Below are 22,036 nucleotides of genomic sequence, written 5' to 3'. Positions count from 1 at the left end.
CCCCCATGTTTTTGGGGTCCCGTAACCCTGGGATCACGCAGCCCACGGGCCACCCCTTTTCCCTGTGGGCACCCCCATATCCCTGGAGCACCCCATTCTTGTGCAGACCCCCGTACTCTGGGGCACACCCACATTTGCCTGGGGTACCCCTATATCCCGGGGGGTGTCCCATATTTTGCGGGACCCCCATACACCAGGAGCACCCCATATCCCCTGGGGACTCCCCACACTTTTGGGGACCCCGCCACACTTTTGCCCCCCCCCCTTTTACCCCAGGTGCACCCCATATCTCGGGGGGGCACCCCACACTTTTGAGGACCCCCCACACTTTTTGGGACCCCCTCCCTACCCCAGGTGCATGCCATATCCCTAGGGGCACCCCACACTTTTGGGGACCCCTCCACAATTTTGGACCCCCCCCTTTACCCCAGGTGCACCCCATATCTCGGGGGCACCCCACCCCTTCGGAGACCCCCCTTGTCCCAGGTGCATCCCATATCCGGGGGGCACACCCACACTTTTAAGGACCCCACACACTTTTGGGGACACCCCCCCCTTACCCCAGGCACACCACATATCCCTGGGGGTGCCCCACACTTTTGGGGACCCCCTTATCCCAGGTGCACCCCATATCCGGAGGGGCAACCCCGTATCCGGAGGGGCACACCCACACTATCAAGGACCCCACACATTTTTGGGGACCCCCCCCCCTTACCCCAGGCGCTTCCCATATCCCGGGGGGGCACCCCACACTTTTGGCGACCCCTTCACCTCCACACTTTTGGCGACCCCCCCTTACCCCAGGCGTACCCCATGGCTCCCTCACCTGGCGCCCCCCACCTGGGGGGACCCCCACACCCCGCAGCACCCCCCAGCCCCGGGGGCACCCGTCTGCCCGTGCCGCCCCCCCCAATTTGGGGTACCCCCGGTGTACCCCCCTCCCCTCCGCCCCCGGCCGCTGGGCGGGGCATCAAGTGACGTCAGCGCGGAGGGCGGGGCGGGCGCGCCTCCGCCGCTGCCGCCGGAGGTTGTCGGGGAGGGGGGGCCGGAAGTGACGCGCGGGCGCGAGAGCGGAAGCGGCGGCGCAGGCTCGGGCGGGTCCCCGGTGCGCGCAGCGGGCTCGGCTCCCTCCGGCCTCGGCGCCCTGAGAGCCCCTCCCCTCCCCGCCACCGACATGATCCTGCTCGAGGTCAACAACCGCATCATCGAGGAGACCCTCACGCTCAAGTTCGAGGGCGCGGCCGCCGGGTAAAGGACTGGGGTTGGGGGGGAGGCGCCGGGACGGGCCTGACTGGGGCGGGGGCGGCGGAGCCGGGCTGGGCCTGGCAGGGGCGGTGGGGCCCGGGCCGCGGGCTGAGGGAGGGGCGGGGACCGCCGGTGTAGGATAGGGGCCCGGGGGATGATGGGGCTGGGCTGGGCGCGGGGGGGTGGTGGGAGTGGTGACAAGGCAGGATGGGGGCCTGGGGAGTGATGGGGGGTGGCACTGAGGAAGGATGGCGGCCTGGGGAGTGATGGGGTCATGGAGAATGATGGGGGAGTGGCACTGAAGTAGGATAGGGGCCTGGGGAGCGATGGGAGCCTGGAGAGTGGGGGGGCTGGCACTGAGGTAGGATGATGGCCTGGGGAGTGATGGGGGCATGGAGAATGATGACGGGGTGGCACTAAGGTAGGATGGGGGCCTGGGGAGCAGGGGGGGCAGAGCTGGGGCAGGATGGGGGCCCGCGGGGTGAGGGGGGCTGGGGTTGGTGCTGGAGGAGGGTGGGCTGGGAGAGGGTAATTGGGCTGGGAGCGGGGCAGTTGGTCAGAGGTTGGGCATAGTGAAGGGCTGGGGGATGAGGAGGCAAAGTTGGACAAGCAGAATGTGGGGGAGGTTAGTGCAGTGTGGAGAGCCATGGGAGGAGGAGAGAGGTGGGGAGGGTATTGGGGATTGCGGCGTTGAGGCGGGCTGTGGGAGACAAGCTGGAGGAGAGGGCCTGGGCAAGGTGGGAACTGGGAAGGGGGGAAAGTTGAATTTGCAGGGATGTTTGTTTTGGGTAAAGCAGCTTTCAACAGAACGGGCCAAGCGTGGTGCCAGCGCTGGTACAGAATGTTGGGGGGGAGCCCAGGAACAGGAAGCATGTGGGGGGAGCCGTGGCCTCAGCCTTTTGCTTTGGGGGTGGAGAGCAGATTCCAGCCTGCCCCTCTTTACTTTGCCAAGCAGGAGGGATGCAGGCCCACAGGTCTGCCATGGCCCCTGGTGCCAGGCTGGTGGGTGTCCTGGCCTCGGGGGGTGGGTTGGGGGCTGGTTTGCACCTGCATCTCTGGCTGGGACAGCTCAGTCCCTGGGGAGCCAGTGATTATTTTAATGTGAGTGTTGTATCAGGGCTGTAAAGGTGCTTATCTGAGCACAGTTTAGCTCAGAAGAGAGTCCCTTTGTATAAACGTCCTTATCTGCAGCTGAGCTACCTGTAGGCTCCCTGTGCTGTCTGCACTGCACCTTTGTACAGAGACAAAGCCTTGAGAAGCAAAGCAGGGGTGTTATCTCTGAGGTGGAGCCTGCCCTGGCGCTTCAAAGAGCAGGGCCCAGGCTGCTCTGGGAAGGGACTCCCCAGGCAGGTGCCTTTTTCTATGTCACCTTTTCCTCCAGTGGCTTTCGAAGCTGTCAGCCTTTTGCGTTCAGAACTTTGACAGAGGCCATTTCCTCTGCTTTCCCCTCTCTGTTGACTTCTTGCTCAATTTTTTTTGTTTTTTGTTTGTTTGTTTGTTTTTTGGTTTGTGGTTTGGTTTTTTTTTTCATAAAATAACCGACAGGCTGTACAGCCTTGCAGGGTAGCTGAGCTGCTCGCAGGCTTTTTATTCTTCTTGAGCCTGATCGTTTAACGCAACAGGTTTCCCCAGAGCATGGGCACCACACTGGGAAGAGAGAGCTCCCAGGTGACCACTATGGTATTGCAGCTGCATCCATTAGAAAATATTACGTGTACAGAGGTTGATAGCTTGTGTCAAAAATGCTCGTTCATCACAAGTCCTTACCGATGCACTTTTCCTGCTGGAGAGAGAAGAATGCACATGCATCCCTGTGTTTGCGTAAATGTGGAAGTGGCAGTCTGCAGGTTTAAACACACCTTGAAACCCTAACTCTGTGCGACCAGAGCTGGGGTTGCTCACTCTGCACCAGCCTGCAGGCCCCCGAAGTTTCCATTTCGCTCTACGGCAAAGCCACCTTGCTTGTGCGTCAGCATGCTTGCCTGGTGTACCGATTGTTCCTGGATCGATTTGTAGTGCGGCTGATAGTGCTCTGCTTCTGCCTCTTAACTCATCTGCAGCATGTTCTTTTCTTTAGATGTCATTTCTAGATAAGTTTTGTGCCTTGAGCGTGTTGCTGGAGGAGAGGAAGTTACTCTACTTCTGCTTTTAGTCTGTGCTTGTGCTGGGGCCCTCCTGTCCAGGCAAGCACAGGGCGGAGACAAAGGTCTGAGTTGTACAAGGAGGTGTATTTTTTTTTTTCTCTTGGTTTCAAATCTTTTAGGGAATGGGTGTTATGCAGTATTTATTCATGTGAAATTTCTTTTCCCTCTGGCCACAATTCCAGGGTCATTCCCATTGAGCTGAGCCTGGAAACAGGAGGGTATTTGCTGTATTTCATTATTCTGGTGATGGTTTTCCCAAGGCATGTCTTGGGGACAGACACTGGACAGTCAGGGCAAGGTCAAGCATTGAGGGATTCAGTGACTGGGAGAGGAGTGAGTCTGGACACTCGGACAGAGTTGGTTTTGAGTTATTTGCTCTAAACCAGGAGTAAGGCAGATGCAATGCACGGATTTGTCAATAATGCTTGTCTCAGAGCCAGGTGTGCCTGGTGGCTTCAGCGCCAGCCTGGGAGTCGAGCAGGGCGGGGTTTGTTTCCAAATCCTTCGCCAGAGACCTGTTCTGTGACGTGGGCTGTGTCACTCCCCTCTGCTTCCCACACCGTGGCCATGATTTAACAGGCTTCCTGCAGAGCTTTCTGGGGCCATCAGGTGAGAGACACGTTGTATTTCCCTGTATCACATAGAACTAGGTCATATTTAGAAGTCAGAGCTAGCAACTGCTCATAACATTAGTGTTGTATGTTATGTGTCAAAATTCGCTCTGCGTGGAGGTCCGTCAGCTGTCTCTGGAGTTCCCAGTGTGGAAGATGCCTTGGCAGGCTGCAGAGATCAGCACTCAAGGCAGGGCCTGAGCCCTATCTTAAGAGTCCTCCCTTGACAAGGCCCTTGGGTCTCGGCAGCATCTGCCTACAAATAGGGTAATTCCAAATTTAGTTTGGGGTTTTTTTGTGGGCAAAACCCATGGAAATCTCACCTCCTTTGACAGCCACCATTGAATGGTGGTGTTTAGATCAAGGTGCTGACAGGTAATGGACTTCAGTGCATCTGTTTTTTTTTTCCTTTATTTAACATTGTAATTTCTTGTTTTAAATACATTTCCTTAAACCAACCACATTTTTAAAATAAAGGCCTAAAGCTACCAGAATCAGAATCTTGAAATAGGTTGAGTTAGGAATTTGCTGCTGAAACTTTCAGGCGTCAAATTGCTGCATTGGGGGAGTACCTGGTCAGTACCTGGAAACAAGTGTGTTGGAATGAGACACCTCCTGGGCTTTTGTAGGTGTCGAGAGGATAAGCTGTTCCAGAAGCTTTTGGCTAATTCGTTTTGACTTGAGAAATTGCCTAGAAGCTGGAGTCACACTCGTGTTTTCCCATTTCTGACAGAAACGTGATGTGGGGGGATGAGTTCTACCAGTTGGAAGATTTTTTTTTTTTTCCTCGTCATTGCTTCCCTTTGCTAACCACACAGACAGAAAAAAAACCAGCAAACAATTTGTGTAAAACATTTTGATGATTGTCTTCTGTGTCTAATGAATGCTCGTTCTCTTTAACACACAGGGAGGAACAGCCTCCAAAAACAGCTTTTCTGTCCAGTTTTGTCCTGCTCTAATTTAACTGACCCTAGTGAAAGTGTCACAGGGCATGGGGTTTCGTTTTCCAGTCATACATAGCTTACCCTAAATCGCCGGTAAATTAATCATCTATCTCAAATTGTTACTTAGTATTTACCTGCTGTGCAAAAGAAAACAAATTCGCATAGCTGGGGAACAGCATGCCTTTTCCCTTGGTTGGGGGCGGAGGGAAGAGAATCTCAAATTAAATTGTCGGTTTCTTTACAGCCTTTAGTTAGGTACAAATCTGCAGGGCTTCATGACTATTAGCCACAAAGGAAAACAGCTGAAGCTTGAACTTCCCCGATGTAGAGCGGTTCCTGTGAGCTGGTTGGAGACTTGGGCTGAAGCTGTACCCAGTGCTTTATGGTATTTCCCATTTGCGGTGACTTTGGTGCTTGGCAGCTGTAGAGCTGAGCGCTTCAGACGGGAGGTTGAGCGCTGGGTGAAACTGGGTAACGTGAACTTTGTGATGTGACATGCGATGTGAGTTCATCGTGGGGAGACCGAGGAGCATCTGGAGGCTCTCTGGCACACAGGGAAGGTAGAGGAGCTTCAGGTCCTGTCGGGCCCTGCTGAGAAACTCCCTGCAGGAGTGACTGCAACGATCTGTGGCTCTGGCGCTTCAGGGGAGCTCAGTGGCCCCACCAAAAACAGAGATTGCTCCTCTGGCACCCCTTCCTTCTTGCTGACACAGGCATTTTTGTGGCTTCAGGGGAAACAGGATTGGGGAAGCGACCTAGGTTAAAATTAAAACAGGCAAAACTGGGTATTTTTAGCCCAGATGAGTTTCCTCATCCCATTCATCATACGAAGGCTGCTCGCCATGGTGCAGCTGAGGAGCAGGGATCAGATCTCCCTCCTTCAGCAGCAGTAGCAGGTGCTGGCTCACTGTCCTCACCAGCCCAGCCTGGAGCCGCACATCTCCCCCGGCACAACCTCGCCTGCTGAAACTCAATCTGCTTGACTCTGTGGAGCGCTCGGGCGATGCCGCTGGCAGAAAGCGGTACCCTTGGGTTCAGCGTGGCACGGGCAGCACTGTAAACCTTGGCTGTCTGCCCACATTGATTGAGCGTGCTTGTAGGTGTTTGAGTGTAGCTCCTGGGCTGCCATAGCACATCTGCTTTCAGCCACCGGGGAAGGTGACTTTGCATTAATGGTGGATCATGAACCATCTCTGTCTGGAACTAGGCAGTGCTCTGCTTTCAAGCAGTAGCATGGGGAACAGGAGGGAAAAGCATCCTGGATCCGCAAAGTGTTAGGCTTTAGTAGGTTGTTTTGTCATTGCTCCAGCCTCAGTTTTCATCTCAGGTTCCTGAGAGGGGCCTGCTCCCTATTATCCTCTGAGAACAGTTTTCCCTGCAGCCACTGGTGCTTGACACCAGACAAAAGAGTGTATTAGTTGCTGTACTTAAAGAAATGCAGTGAACGGTGTGTGCAAAATGAGGCTCTCCAGAGACCTGCTGCAGCGCTGGATCACTCCAGGAGGGAGCTGTGGGCTACCTGCCCACAGCTGGAACTGAGACGCACAGGGTGAAGACCTGGCTGGAAGAGGACCTGCGTGCTGTGGGACCAGCCCATGCTTTGTCTGCCGGGAATCCCAACACCTTGCTAACAGCCAGCCTTTTCCAGGCTGCTGGGCTCACAGCAAGGGAGAAGCCTGGGCACAGAGGGGTTGTTTAACAAAGAGGGGAGGGCCAGCATGCGTGGGGGCTGCCATACACTGCTCAGCATTGCCCCAACGGAGTACTCCTTCTCCAGTTCATGGTGGGTGTGCTGTCAGAGCTACGGGAGCTCTTTGATTTCATACACTCCCGCAGCTTACGCAGACTAGCTTTTGTTAGCTGAGCAGGGCCCGGGAGTGGAGGAACTGTTCAGATAATTTTAGACATTGCTTATAATTTTTTTTATTGGGGTGACCTTTCTGTAGCGAGAGCCTGCAGTCTGTCACTGAATCTGGCTCACTCTCTCCAAACTGTGTGTCGACTCCAGTGATCTGAAAGCTCTGCACAGAGCTTTAAGCTTTGAAATACCCCCTTTCTTTCCCCCCCTTCTCCCCCTCCTCTGGGGCAAGAGATTAGAATATCTGCATGCCTGCAGGTTTTAAAATAATTGCCATCCTCCTTTATTAGGTACAGCCTTAAATGTGATGTGGGAGATGCTTCAGTATGGTTGTCGACCAAGTTTGCATGTAGATCTGTTTAATACAGAAGATGAGAGCTCAGTATAATTACAGTCTTCATTCTTCTGTTCTTAAATTTGTTGTAACATATGGCTAAGAGCCTCTGTGGCCTGAGAATGAAGTGGGGAAGTTTGGAAGTTGTCCGAGTCAAAATTGAGGAAATGCTGTCAGAAAAAAAGATTTGCTATTGCCCTTAAGTGCTCGATGGCGTCTCCACGGGTGCTGTGGCTCTTCGTGGATATTCCACTGGGGTGAAAAATCTGATTTGGAGCTGGCTCTGCATTAGATAGAGGGAGCGTAGGAGCCATTTGGAGATGAATAGGAGGAATGCGGGCGAGAAGACGTAAAACCTGTCAGGGCCTTTTATTGTTACAACCAGAGGGCAGATGGGATTTGGTGTGGATTTGACTTCAAACCTGATAAGTGTTATCAGAAAATGGACCACTGCCTGGAACAGCTGCCATTTTAGCATCAGTTCAGGCAGGGTTTTGCAGAAAGGGCTGGTCTGTATTTGGTGTTTAGTGCAAAGGGGGGGCCATCTCAGTTATTCCCAGTGTGAGCTGGTTTTATTGTCCGTTCCAGGCAGAGGCAAACAGGGAAGGTTGCTGGGGGAGGCTATGGTTTAGGTATAGTGTTGGGGTGGTAAGGAGCTTGCAGGGGGTCACAGCAGCTCTCCGCCTCAGGAGCGGATGGTCTGTACTGTCTGAAATCCTCTGAGCGTAGCCAGGCTTTAGTCTGGTTCTCCGAGACTTGAATCAGGGCTGGAAGTGAACCCCAAATGAGTTCACAGCTGCCTAGAGCACCACTTCAAAGTAAAACTTGAAAAAGGATGGCTGGGATTTACAGTCACTCTGCGCCGAGCTGCTAAACTGATGATTCTCACCATGGTGTGGATGGGTCTCATCTCAGGGGCAGGGGGCACTGGGGCATGCTGGACCAGGGAGAGCTCTTCGGGATCCCACCAGTAACTGGATGGTAACTGGTACCCACCCCACAGCAGCACAGCCCCAGTCCCAGGCCCATTGTGCATCCCCTGCGTGAAGCCTTCGCCTGCACGAGAGCAGGGCGGGCTGGGAGGACTAAACATGGCGAGGACATTGCTGGGGCTCCGCAGGGTGTTCGACATGTCCCCGCTGCTATTTCTGTTGGCGGAAGATGGGGTTGAGGGGAGGTGGAGGGGAAGTGATTGCGTGTGTGTGACCTGCGGTGTCCAGAAGCCACAGGAGGCTGGAGGTGAGAGCTCCTCTCCCTTCTGTCTCTGGACTTCTTGATGGAGGAATAACAATTCGGGTAGCAAAAGGGGTGGTTTTTCTGTTGTAGAAAGGTTTTAAGTAGCCAGGATAGATTTGGTGAGGTGAGACAGAGAAATAAATAGAAGCACTTTAAACTTAGGGGTTGTAACGCTGCTGAACTGTTAAGGGCTAAGAGAGCATGCTTCCCTCCCAGCCATGCTTCTGATGTCCTCCCCTGGGCAGGGCCAGGCCTGGGTTGCTCAGGTGTATGCCAGGCGAGGCAGAAAAACCACCCTGCAGTAGATGATGGGGCCAGGGTGTCTGCGAGAAGCTCTGTATGCGGCTCACGTGAGCTCTCGCTTCACTGAGGCTGTGCGCTGGGAAGCAGTTGAATATTCAGCACCCAAAGTTCTGCCCAGTTACCTGCTTTTCCCTTAAATATCTCCCCTTCTCGCCATCCCCAAGTACAAGAACAGAGCCACTTGGGAAATCGGCGTTAAAATAACTTCTCTAAGACATCATGCCTGCGCGATGAAATGTTCAGAAATGGGGCCGTGTCAGCCGTAAGCTTTTGTGTGCAGAACAAAGGCTCGTGCAGAGCCATTAACTGACTTTGGGTACGTGGTCTCGCATGGCTTCCTAAATAACGCAACGAGTGATCTTGCTGCCATCCCCTGGGATACTGGGCAAGCGAGCAGGGGATCATTGTCCTTCCTCGGCAAAACCACTCCAGTGCTCGCTGGCTGTCAGTTTCTTCCCTGTGTTGCTCGGAGGGAGGTGCTGTGTCCGGAGGCTCTGCTGGGAGACAGGGCTCCAGGAGGTGTCAGCTCCATGCGCATGGGGAATATGGGGTTTGAACGCTGTAACTCTGAGAAGACGGAATAGAGGTTTAAGGATGCATCGTCTTTAATATTCCTAGCTCTCATGTGCCTGACTGCGCTATCTTTAAAGCTTCCTACATAGGTTTCTTTTTTTATAAAAATTTATACTGCCATCCAAGCTGATTCCCAAATCTGAGTGTGGTGCTCTAAAAGAAGAATGCGTCTGCATCAACTGACCGAGTGGGATCAGCGGGATTTTCTTTCATCTGTGCTCTGAGCAGTCCTCAGTGAGCAGAAGTGGCTTGGATGTGGCTTGGTGAATTGCCCCCCTTTCCAAGAGCCAGGTTTGAATACGCAGCCAGGGATACCCTGTGAGCCTCCATCTCAGTCCCGACTAGAGGGGAAGATGAGAGCGCGAGAGGTTGCAGATAGCTGGCATAGCTTATAAACTAAAGGGCCTGCCTTGGGTACACTCGCACCTCTTCTTTCAAGTGTGTGGTTTTTATCTTCAGTGATGCAGCGCTAAAGACGGAGGCTCTCCAGCCTCCTGACAAAAAAGGGCTGTTGCTTTTCACAGCTAATAACTTTCAAGAAGCAGCAATGTCTCATCGTTTCCACTTATGATCTCTGGCTGGGGGTTAATTCCTCCCTTTCTGCCCAAGTAAAATGTTGTTGACTGGGTGTGTGGTCTGGGATCAGTGCTGTTCAGTCAGTGCCTTGGTCTCCCTGCATTGCCTGTCTTGAGTTTTAGCACACTGTGGTCATTCCTGGCTTCCAGGAATGAGGCTGTCTGTAGAGAAGTTGATGGAAGAACATAATTTCTGATGGGGAAAAATCATTAAAACCTTTCCAGAATACGGTTAGGAAAAGCAGAAATTGAGTCATCACTTCCCCCACCTTTCTTACTGTATGTACCAAGGTATAGCCGGTATCCAGCAGCAGACACGTGCTTGAAAGTTTCAGCAAAAAGGTTGGTGCTGGTCTCTGGGCAGCGGCAGCATAGTTGAGATCACAAGGCTGACTCGACACACTGGCTTTGGTTTGGGGAGTTATTTCAGTACATTGGTTCAGATGGGTGTGAATGAACTGTTTTAGAGGCTAGATTTCTGTTGGTAGCATCATTAGCCTGTACTCTGTTTAATACCAGCCGCTTCTGAAAAATAAACAGAGGTACACTGTGAAAGAGCAGTAGCAGACTGGCATTTTTATCCTGGTCTCATTTTCCACCGCTGCTCTCAGTGGTGGAGGTACCTTTGCATTGCTCCCTGTTGGAGAATGACCTATTAATACCGGTTCCCTCAGAGCTGCCAAAGCAATTATGTAGTGCCAGTCCCAACAAAATCACTTTTCAGAAGCAGTTAAGTCTTTTGTGGGATACTACTCTTCTATAGATCACGGGCAAACTGGCAGAAAGGGTTTGTTAAGATGCAATTAAATCTTCATACCCATGGTGTAAAAAGTGATGTGCCGTTGGATTGCAAGGTGCTCTTGTTGCTGATCAGGAATCCCAAGGAGCACGCTGGGCAGCGTTAGGGCAAACCCAGATCTACAGCTTTTCCTGCAGAAGTAGTTGGCGTTAGTGTTGGGTGTTTCAGAAGGGATGCAGGGGCTCAGGATGAAATACACATCTGGAAAGTTTCCTTCTGTGACTTGCTCCTAGTTCTGAACTTGGAGAAGGGGTCTTCTCTGATATTCTTTAATATCAATGTGTTTGCAGAGCTGCTGCCGATGGTGAAGGGGGCACCAAGTCAGGAAGGATTGCTTGGCCTCTAAGTCCCTTCCATGAACTGGTATCATAGGAACTTGTAGAACAGCCTCTGTCCCCAAACCTGTATTGTAGCAGTTCTGTTCGGAGAATGCACTTGTTAAAACAAACTCCTTAGTGGCAAGTAGCTTTTTCAGACATTTCTAACTGGAAATCTGCGCTCTCAAAATCTAATAATAAACCACAAATAATAACAATCTGTGACAGCTTTGAGGCCTATTTTATATCATCTGGGGTAAAACTGATGCTTATAGGAATGGGGAGACGTCCGAGATTTCTTGTCGAAGGTTACCTGCCAGTTGAAGAGCTGGAGTTAGAAGGGTTTTTAGATAGAGCTACTTGTGAGAAATAAGGCATTAGAAATGAATCCCCTTTCCTTCACAGCTTGGAGGCTGCTGTTTGAGTTCTCATTTACCTCCTTTGTTTTCTTTGCCTTTTAGAAATAAACCAGAGGCAGTAGAAGTAACATTTGCAGGTAAGCTCCACAGCTCTTTTGACTTCTCTGAAAAAAGGGCTGGCTTGAATGGTCTGCCCACGGTTACGCCCAGTGTGCCCAAATTCACACAGCACCGCTGCGGGGAGAGGAGAGACACTCTGGGGCAGCCAGTGGGGGCACCCTGCACCATCCCCAGGGCTGGGGCTTTGTTGGCTGCCACGCTCTTTTCTCTGTGTGCCTGCTGTCTCTGGGCCTTTCCCCACAGTGGTGAGTTCAGTGGTGGCATCGCTTTGTTTGGCGCGTGTGTGCTACATAACTCTTTTACCTCGCCTGTTCTCCAGTCCTGCCCTTGATGATACTTGTTATTATGTCTTTAGCACCATCTGGTTTCGGTTGTTAGAAAGCTGGCTCAGGGTGACAGGCAAGATGAATTCATTGCCTGAAGTTTGCTCTCCAGGATGAGAAGTGCCAAGGAAGTTCAAGTGTTCATTCAGCAACTGATTTTTATTTTAATTTATTTTTTGCTTCTGTTATCAAGAGTCTATGTAAGCTGCAGAGCTCCGCAGGGAAGTGGAGCTTGCTAGGTAGCTGGAGGGTTGCCTTTCCCTGCCTTCTGCCCTCCCTGCCCGTTCTGCAGTGAAGTGGAAGCTGTCTCAGCAGGCAGCAGCTGAGCTGCCTTTGCTGGCAGAGATGTTTTCTCCTCCAGGCTGGAGCTCTGGCCTGGTGGGCATGTCAGTCACTTTCTGTGCTGGCCATCCAGAAGGCTCCCGTCTCTGCGTGTGTGTATCCTCGTGCATTGAGCACAAGCAGATTTGCCGGGGATGCTAAATGACACTAGACTAAAGCTTTCTGTGATGGACAGATGTCAAAACTGTTTCAGCCCTTTGAATGATAACAGGTCTCCCTACATGACGTTACCACTTTCCTTAATTAGGGGTTTCTTTCTTGATGTATGTGTGAGGGCTGGAACAGGGGGAACGGTGTCACTTTATGCAGTTCCTAGAATATGCATGGAAAACCTTCCTCAGAAATAGGACCTGGTTCCCTCATGTTTCTCACACTTGCTTCATAGACTTTGATGGAGTCCTTTACCATATTTCAAACCCCAATGGAGACAAGACAAAAGTGATGGTCAGTATTTCTCTGAAATTCTACAAGGAACTCCAGGAACACGGTGCTGATGAGGTGAGTGAGCATCTTTGGACCTTGAACCTACGAATACTGTCTTAGCATGTGCAATGTCCACGGGATGTTGATGAATCTAACGTCTAACGCCTCAAGAAGTATCTGTACTCTGATCTCACGCTGGTCAAAGGAGCAGCCCTGTGCCAACCAGGAGTCCCACTTTGCTGTAAGACAAGGGCAAAGTGTGTTCACACTCTCTTATGAAGTCGTCTTTTATGAACCTACAGCCTGAAAGGAGAAAGGCATCACTAGTTTTGAAAGTCAAAATGAGTGCGAGGCCTGACCATGTAGAAATATTTTCCCTGATCGATGTGCTGAGCTAACGAGTGAAGGAAGGTGCCAAGACAAATCCAGAGTCCCATGGCACTACTCTTCTGACTCTAACCACTCTTGAGAGCGAGTGATGGGCTCCTGCTGTGTCTGCAGACCTTGATCTGCAGACTGTCTGGTTCCTTTTTTGCTGCTGCTATGTGAAGTAGCAGGTTCAGTTCCTGTTGAATGGGCCGGGGCTGCAGAGGGCCATTTATGGTAGAAAGAAGGAGCCTCTCTGAGCTGTGGTTGGGCGGCGAGGCAGGAAGTGTGACTCAGTTCCTGAGTCAGTTTTCAAATCTCCGCATGGTAGCAAATGGGGTTCACCCAAGGCTCTTCAGCAGGCTTTTGCCTCAGAGTGTCTCTCTGTGGAGGAAAACAAGGAAAGTGCTCCACGAGTTTATTGTGGGTCTGACAAGAAACAGACGATTTGAACCCAAAGTGAATTCCTGCAAGTTGCTGCAAGATCTACTAAAGTCAGAGTAAATGTGGCTGAGTGTCCTGCTTTCCTGGTTCCTGTATGCAGAGCTTCCTAGGGGCGGCATTGCCTGCTACTGAAGGTACTGCCGCTGGCAAACAAGAGAGACAAACAGCCCCAATGGTCAATCCCTCCCAGCGTGTTTAGTGAGAATTGGTATGGTGTGTGATCCCAAGAGAACCGCTGTGGTGGGCAAGTGGCTGACACCATTCTGCACCAGCAGCCACTGCAGTTGTGGTGGAAGGCAACTTCCCAAGCTTTTAAAGGAAAATGGGATCTTTGCAGGACTGCCTTGGGAGTGCTGACTAAATAGAAATTACATTTTAAATTTCCAGTTAGCAAACTGTTGCTTTCTGTGCTTCCCTGGAGATGATGGAGCTTGTTTCTGCTCCGTCTTTGGTGAAACCCTGCAGTGAGGAGCGCAAAGTGGGGTTCCTGCTAAGACAGAGCATCTCCCTGGGCTGCTGCACGCAGGCTCCCTGCTGAGAGGAGGTTTTGGCATGTGGAGAGACCGTACATCCTCTCTGCGTGGTAGTGGGTGTCATCCCAGGAGGGCCGGTTCTGCCACAGCGTTGTTGCGTTCTTCTCTGTGAAATACCTCCTGTTCCCGGCCCCCTCATTGACACAGAGCTATGGCTCAGCTGAAAATTCCCATTGATGTAAAATTCAGCAGTGATTATGTTTGAAGAAAGGTTTTTGCTGTGCTGTAGGCGTCTGTGCTTCTGAGAGGCATCCAAGCTGCCTGGCAGTTTCCTCTCCATCACCATCTGTCCCATGCGATAGGCTGAGACAGAGTGGGCAATCGCCTGGCCACGCTGTGCCTGACCCTTGCGCTGCACTTGCCTTGCCGCAAGGAGGGGGACAGGGCACGCTTTGCATCTGCCTTTGAATGGGAAGAAGGGTCGTAGCCCTCAGATCTGTTGTGTCAAACGCTGCTGACAGTTGTCCTTTGAAGGCCTGAGGTGTATGGAAGGGATTTTCTTCCCCGCACAAGTTCAAGACTACCAAGAACTTTAAAAAGTTCCAATTTTGAGTCCTGTCCTGCAGTGCATACCCTGACAGTGGGGTTCAGGGAGCTCTGCCTAGAGCAGGAGCAGCCAATAATACTAGAAGCCAATGACTTAATATTTGTCCAAGTTTACTTAACTAGGGGAGGCAGATGCTGTAATTTGATGTTCCTAAATGAAGACCAAACGTGTGCAGGAGGAAGCAGCTCTGATAGCTTGTGCCCTTAATGTTTCATTTCTTCCCTAGGTATTGAAGAAAGTCTATGGAAACTACTTGGTAAATCCTGAATCAGGTAACCCTGTGATAACATTTACTCTGTGTGTGTGTGTGAATACAATTCCAAAATTGCTTAAGTCACCTCAGAAATCTCAAATGAAGGCTGCGCTTCAAGAGCTTGATATCTGGGGCTCTCTGTACAATGAATGGCAATTTAAAAGGTGGCTCAGGTACATCAGGGCTGAAGGAGCTTGCAGCACAAGCTGTAATTCTTGACGCAGCCCTCCTCCACGAAGCCTCTGTTCCTCACAGTTGGGGTCTTTGTTCTTCTCAAAGACGCTTTGTGAGACACAGGAAAACCATGGTTACCTGTGACAGCATCTCTTCCTACTTGCTGCGAAAACTTGGGAGCAGCTCAGCCAGCACGTGTGTCTGGGAGCTCAGGAAGGAGCCCCAGGAGCGTTGCCATGGCCACGTGCCGAGTTCAGGCATGGCTTCTGGCGATGCTTGGAGTGGGAAGCACTCACTCCTGGGATTTCTGGGAGGGCTTAAGGCAAAGGTGGAACTGTACGTGTCTCTTTCCAGAAGATTTCTCTGGCTTTGTTAAGGCCGTGCATAGATTATTAAGGTTAGTGGCTGTCCTTCCCCAGGTTACAATGTCTCTTTGCTCTACGACCTGGAGAACCTTCCTGCAGACAAGGATGCTATCGTGCACCAAGCCGGCATGTTGAAGCGCAACTGCTTTGCCTCGGTCTTTGAGAAGTATTTCAAATTCCAGGAAGAGGGCAAAGAAGGAGAAAAAAGAGCTGTCATCCACTACAGGGACGATGAGACAATGTAAGTGCTCAAACTAAGCAGCACGGGGAGTCGGACAGCTGTCAGTGTGCTCTGCTCTTGCTCACAGCTGTAGGTTGTGGTGGAAAGTCAGGAAATCCTACTGCCCTGTGCTTTGGCAGGGTAATAAAGGCCTGTCCTAGGCTGTTAGAAGTATCCATTGAGGGTAATGCTCATCCCTCGGGCTGCAGGGATGTTACACAAGAGTCTCTGTCAGTAGCAGCACTTGTGGCTGCATGCAGGAGAGGAACTGGCCGTTCCCAACAGAAATGTTTTGCTCCCTGTAAATACTGTCTTGAGAGAGGGGAAATTTTCAGCAGACAGGCCTGTGAATGGTTGTTGAATCTACTTGACCTTGTCACATGGTTGCTTCCTCATCCAGTTGTAACTCTTAGCTCCTGTTCACAGCTGGGTTCTCCTCTCTCACCCACCTGCAGGTATGTCGAAGCAAAAAAGGATCGCGTCACGGTTGTGTTCAGCACGGTATTTAAGGATGACGATGATGTGGTGATCGGAAAGGTGTTTATGCAGGTATGGAAAATGACTGCAGGGAAAGGGGCTGGTCTTCAATTCACACGCCTTCTTGCTTGAAGCAGCATTGCCAAACAAGCAGATGTTAGGCTGAAGTGAGCTCAAGTGAAGTTTAATGCACGTAAAGCTTTGTAAGGCTACAGGCTGCACTGGGATGGAAGAACCACGTTAACAGGCGTAGGTGGTGTATTTTCTAATCCAGGCTCCTGCGTTGGCATCTTTATTATCAATGGTCTTGCTTGTATGGACAATGGATGCTTGTATGGACAATCAAGCATACTATGTGTTACAGATGAGGAGCACCACGGTGAATACTTCAGTGTCCACCTTGAGGCCCTGTAGTGTGACAAGTTGTAGTGTAGAGATCACCAGCCAGCTGAGGAGCTGAGCGTGGTGGGGGGCTGCAGAGGGAGAAGAGGGGTGAGGCGATGTTGTGCCATGCCTGATGGTGCTGAGAGTTGTCTTCACCTCGAAGTTTGTTCCTGCTATTGCTCAAATGCTGTAGAGAGACTCAGCAGCTCAGTGTGGCTGCTCTCACATGCTGTTATGGGCTCTCAAATTTGAGCTTTTCAAAGCTATGAATTTGCTTAGTTCGTGGGCTTGAGTCAACCATCATAATGCCAAGTACTTCTGGACTCAGCTACCCTTTGCAACTGCCACTTAGCTGGGAAGCATTCAGAGGCCCATACTAAACACTTCGTGTGTCTGTTAGCGACTGTGTGCAGCCTGTGGAGACTGAGACGTTTGCTTACAGCTGGGGAAGGCTCAGTGCATGCTGGTGTGTGTGTTCATCTGTGTTGCTGGCCCATCTCGCTCACCTTGTGGCTGCTGAAGAACCTGGGGAGCCTCCTGCGCAGGTACAGCCGTGGAGCTGGGCCCTGCAGGGTGTTCCAGGGCTAGAGGAGCTTTAGCCCATCTGTTCAGGGGTGCCAGGCCATTCTGCTGACAGCAAGTTACTGATCTGGTTTGCTGGATACCAGTTTACCTGTCTTTGGGGTCATTAGAACAGGGTGTGTGGTGATGGGAGTCTTATCTCGCAGCTCTGCTCACTGTGTTCTTTAGCTACAGGCAGGGCATCCCCACCAGCATATCCCACAGCCTGGAATTCAGCTTTTAAAATGGGGAGGGAGGCGTGAGATGAACAAAACAGGGTTTGTGAGGCTCCTGGGGAGATGGCAGAGCTTCAAGGCAGCAGCTGTCCCAGAGTCTCCACGTCCCGAGTTCTTGGTTTTTACAACAGCAAACCCTGCTCCTGCCCAGCCACAAGAATTTCCACTGTGAGTCACGATGGCTCCTTCCCCCCAGCTATTGCTCTTGCATAACGCAGGCCGGTCGGGCATGGTGGCTGCTCATCTGGGCTCTCGTGGAGAAAATTTGACCATTAACTACCAGTGAAGCTGTTTGAACCATTTCACCCTCTGGCATAAGCAAGTGGAAGTGCAAGCTAAGCATTTTATTAAGGAAACTCCAGTGAGCTCCTCAGTTCTCTAAAAGGGGCACGGATGCTCCTGCTCTTCCTAGCGTGAGCTGTGCTCAGAAGGGAGGAGAGGCCGAGGGTGGCTGCTGATGTGTAGGTTGGGCTGGGGGTCAGCGAGGCAGAGGAATGGTGTCTGGACTTTGCCAGCCCCGCGTAGGGACAGTCCTGTAACTCCTGAAATGTGGAGCCAGTTCATTTAATATGAGGTGGGGGTTGTGCTGCTGTCAGAGAGGTTGCCTGGCAGAAGGAATCTCCCTGCCTGGAGGTATTGTTTCAAGATGTAGAGGTGTTAGGAGGAGCAGGCTTCACACAAGCTTCAAACCCTCTAGATGCCTCTTAATGCCTCGGCAAAGACTCCTGGTGGGAGATGCGTTCTCAAATGGCAGAACCTTTATGCTGGGTGCAGTGGAGACCTTGCAGCCTTTTTGGAGAATTTCCCTTCCTCTGGAGTGGTGGGTGCTGCCTGCTTTTACTGGAAGGGTTGATGGTGTTGACTTTCTGGCAGGAGCTGTGCTGTCTCATGTACTTGCTCAGAGGTGTCACTTCCACAAAACACCTGTGGCAGGAATTGTGACACTGAAAGCCACCCCAGCTGAGGGGCACATGTAAACTTGGGACAGCTGTGCATTTTGGTGTGGTTTTGCTGGGAAAAAGGACTGTTTTCTAGAAGTTTGGCCTGATGGATTTCGCCCATGCAGGGAAAGGTGGGAAATCTCCTGCTCAGTTGCCCTGTGGGGGTGGGGACACCCCATTTTCTTTCCTGAAGTGTCACAGTGGGTCTCACCTTCACTTTGTCTTGTTCAGGAGTTCAAGGAGGGTCGCCGGGCCAGTCACACAGCCCCACAGGTGCTCTTCAGCCACAGGGAGCCGCCCTTGGAGCTGAAAGACACAGACGCAGCCGTCGGCGACAATATTGGCTACATCACCTTTGGTAAGCAGGCAGCTCTGCAGCCTGGGGACATTCAGGGAGGAGAGAGATTCCTACTGCTACATGAAAAACTAAAAGGAATTCATCTTCCCTGAGTATTCAAGTGCGTCACTGGGGGCTGAAGGGACTCTGGAGTCACATTGTCCATTGTCTGCCCCCTTCAATCCCTCATGTCCGGCGTGTCCCTTTGCTGTATCAGGCCACCTCAGCTCTGCTCTGGGCAAGAAAGCATGGAAGTGGACAGTGAGACATTTAATGTCTTATAAAATAAGGTCAGCATTTGGGAGCAAGGGAAGGGCGATTTTGCTGTGGTATTGTGGAAACTGAAGGTTTCTTGTGGGAGGTTTCCTGTGAGTGTATTTGTAGCTTGTCCAGCTGCAGACACCTGTGTAGTGTTTGAGCAGTAGGGGCAATCAAAGGGCAGGAGCGGGGCAGCGAGTTCTGCTTCTCTGTCTCTCTTCGCTCTGGGCCAAACACTTCCATCTCTGATAAGCCATTTTCCCCTGACTGCAGAGGTAGTGGCCAGCAGAGTCACCACTTCCTCCTGGGCAGCAATGCTGATGGCTGAGCTGAGGAGTCCAAACCCTGCCCTGTTCAAAGGGAAAGGTCTCTTCCTGAGAAATTGGGGGTCATGTTTGGATCTGCCCTTAGGGTTTCTCTCAGGCTGGCATTCCTGCAGTTCAGAGCTCAGAGGTAGAGCACAGACATTGCAGGGGAAGGTGAAGTTAGCACTGCCCTCCTCCCATGCCGGGAATGGTTCCCTGTGGTTAGGGCAGCTCCTCAGCTATGGGAGGGCTGTCTAATGGCAGGTCTGGGACTGCAAGCAAAACTTCATTCTTGTCGAGATGCAATTTCCCTGTTATCTGATCTGACAGTCCCAGGTGAGATCATCACTCAGACAAAAAGCTCTTTCATGGATCTTGGGATGCTTAGCACAGCACCAGCCTGTGGAAAGAGCAAGCCACCAAACCCCTGCAGTAACCAAGCCTGGCTCTGTCACAGGGCCAGTAAGCTGTCGGCAGGGATCTACCGCTGATTTCGAGATGCAAGGGCAGACTGAATCTTGAAATCAGTTGAGCAGCCTTGCCATCATCTGACTCCCACCTTTCTCCTCTGTTTTGCTTCTCACAAGCACTGAAGTAGCGTCATGCAGTTTGCTACTGTTCCATCACCTCTGGGCACTTGGCCTTAACGTGCATCCTCTGGAGTGCACAGCTGTGTCCAGGCTGCTGCGGGCAATATGGAAAAGTGCTGCTAAACCCTGTGTTTAAAATCACAAGTGCTGCTTAATCTTGTTATGTGTCACAGTAAAGGGCTCTCTGTAGAGGGCAAAGTAGGTGTTTAGAGCAGTGCGCCCTGAAGCCTCCAGCACTGGAGGAACCCGAAGCCCTTTGGTAGCCTCGGGGTGGGGGGGTACTAACGGTTTGTGTCGCCCTCTTCTTTCAGTGCTGTTCCCCCGTCACACCAACGCTGCTGCCAGAGACAACACCATAAACCTGATCCACACATTCCGGGACTACCTGCACTATCACATCAAGTGCTCGAAGGTACCGAGGGGACAGGGCTGGGGGATACACGGTAGCTTCAGCCCCTCTAGCCTGGGTGCTGCAGGAGACGACCACAGGGCAGGGGTGCTGCCCTGAGAACTTGCTAGGATCTGGCATTGCCCTCCCCAGTCACACAGGGGTGGCAAATGATGCATCATCACCTTCTCCCGGTTCTCTGGCACAGGCAGTGCCCGTTTACTTCCCATCCTAGCAGTGAAGTAGGGTTTGGTTTTTTTTCCCCCCTTTGAATCCATTTTTTTTTCTGGGAACAGAAATAAGGGTAATTGTTCAGTGAAATCTGGCTTTGACCAGGGCTCAGGTGGTAATTTTCACTGTTGCCTCCTGACCTCCCCTCGTAACACCGTGGCTGTGCAGAGCCAGGTGCTTTCCTAACAAGGAGCAGAAAGATAGCTCCCACCCTGTGTCCTGAAATCTCAGATGTGAAGACAGGATCCTGACATGTCCCTATTCTGTCCCAATGAAATGCAGGCCTATATTCACACGCGTATGAGGGCGAAAACATCAGATTTCCTCAAGGTGCTGAATCGTGCCCGTCCAGATGCAGAGAAAAAAGAAATGAAAACAATCACGTGAGTAGCAAAGTGGGGTCTGGCTGTCTGTTTCCCTGCCAGCCACAAGCTTGCTCCGTCTCAGCTTGGCGTGCTCCGGTTTGGAGAGAACTAGGATGCCGTGGGGGTGTCCAGACCAGGGCTTGATGTGCTGGGACCCCATCAGAGAGAGGAAGGGGGTGTTTCATAGCAAGGTGCTTGCCTTGGTGCCTCAAGGTGAAAGACTGGATCAGGATGTGTTGGCCTCCTGGGGATCCCTGTGCTCCCTCCACCACACTTGCTTACTGCCTCGTGTGTCCTTAGCAGGAGCTGGGTCTGTAGCACAACCTGTGCCAGCAGGTCCGTTCCAAAAGAAGGCCCATGCACGGCTCTGCAAGTCCTAGTGTCACCACTCTCCCACCCAACACGGTGGTGGCATCCATAGGACTTTTCCCCCATTGCATTAGAGCTGGTTGATGGGCTCTGGGGTCAGCTCCACGTCACAGGGGAGAGTGACCAGGTCCTTCCTGGGGGGTTGCAGGCGCTGGAGTGGGTTTGTGCTGCCCAGTGGGTCTGCAGCTTCTCATAGCCCTTGGCCAGCAGATGGCTGGGGCCAGGAGCACTCTCCGGCCACTGTGCTGGCTGGCTGGCTCCCTCTTGTGAATAAAGCTGCCCAGAGGAACGTGGGTGGAGGAGAACAGTTGTATGAACACATTTCCCTTGTGTCCTTTACCCTCTGCTGATCCCAGAGCACCTTTATGTCCTCTTTCCCCGTGTCCTGGCATGTCCCCTTTGTGTTCTGCTCCAGGGCAGAAGCATTGTCCCCTGTTCGAAAGCCCTCCCCTCCCCACAGCCCTGTGAGCTGGTTCTGCAGCTACAAGTGCCTGCAAGCTCTGAACCAGTGGTACCTGCCTGGCTTTGAGAGCTCAGTGCAAGCGTGTGTCCCACAAAAAGCCCTGTAGCCACCCCGGGCCAGTGCCTGGGGGGCTGTGCTGACCTCTCTCTGCATCCATTCAGGGGGAAGACATTCACAACCCGTTAACGCCAGGGTCTCTGAGGCTGCCGTGGAGGATGAAGGTTGGGGCACTTGCTACCTGATAATCGTAGCTTTTAATGTTGCACCTCTGTGGGCTCATAAGGAATTCAAGCAATCGGGGTCTGTTTGTACGACAGTTTGGGGAGTAATCTGCAGAAACGAGCTGTGCTTGCGAGGACTCGATCGTTCCAAGAAACAAAACCTTAATTCCAGTTTGATTGACTTAATTTCTTTTCTTTTTTTAATTTTTTTTTCTTTTCAAGCTGTTTCGCTTTGCAATATGTTACCGGAAATAAGTTGCAGTATTTCTTATGAGAATAATGCAATATTAACTTGTTTTCTTCTGAGTATTTGAGTTGAAAACTCCTGTATCTGAAGAAATACTGTTGGGGTTCATTAATAAAGGAGATCTTTCTATCTTAAGGGGCTGTGGGGCTTTGGCCTGTCAGTGCCTGTGGCCTTGCCCTGAAGGGGGTGTTTGGAGTCACAGGCGCGAGGGGGTTAATCACTGTATCTGGGAGCAAATCAATCACCTGTGCTGAT

The 22,036-nt window shown here is 51.8% G+C and overlaps 1 protein-coding gene across 1 annotated transcript; it reads left to right on the top strand.

The window, feature by feature from the left end:
• Nucleotides 1-1,011: 1,011 nt before the first annotated feature.
• On the top strand, nucleotides 1,012-21,916 carry ARPC2 (actin related protein 2/3 complex subunit 2). Its single transcript, XM_074593851.1, has 10 exons — nucleotides 1,012-1,248; nucleotides 11,401-11,435; nucleotides 12,469-12,581; nucleotides 14,623-14,668; nucleotides 15,243-15,429; nucleotides 15,864-15,957; nucleotides 18,239-18,365; nucleotides 19,809-19,909; nucleotides 20,399-20,499; nucleotides 21,475-21,916. Exons 1-10 carry the CDS (start codon nucleotides 1,175-1,177, stop codon nucleotides 21,497-21,499), a joined length of 903 nt encoding a protein of 300 aa, XP_074449952.1. The 5' UTR covers nucleotides 1,012-1,174; the 3' UTR covers nucleotides 21,500-21,916.
• Nucleotides 21,917-22,036: the final 120 nt, after the last annotated feature.

Source organism: Larus michahellis, chromosome 7 (assembly GCF_964199755.1).
Source record: "Larus michahellis chromosome 7, bLarMic1.1, whole genome shotgun sequence".
NCBI lineage: Eukaryota > Metazoa > Chordata > Aves > Charadriiformes > Laridae > Larus > Larus michahellis.
Note: the sequence above shows the minus strand (reverse complement) of the source record. Positions and strands in the feature narration are given on the sequence as shown.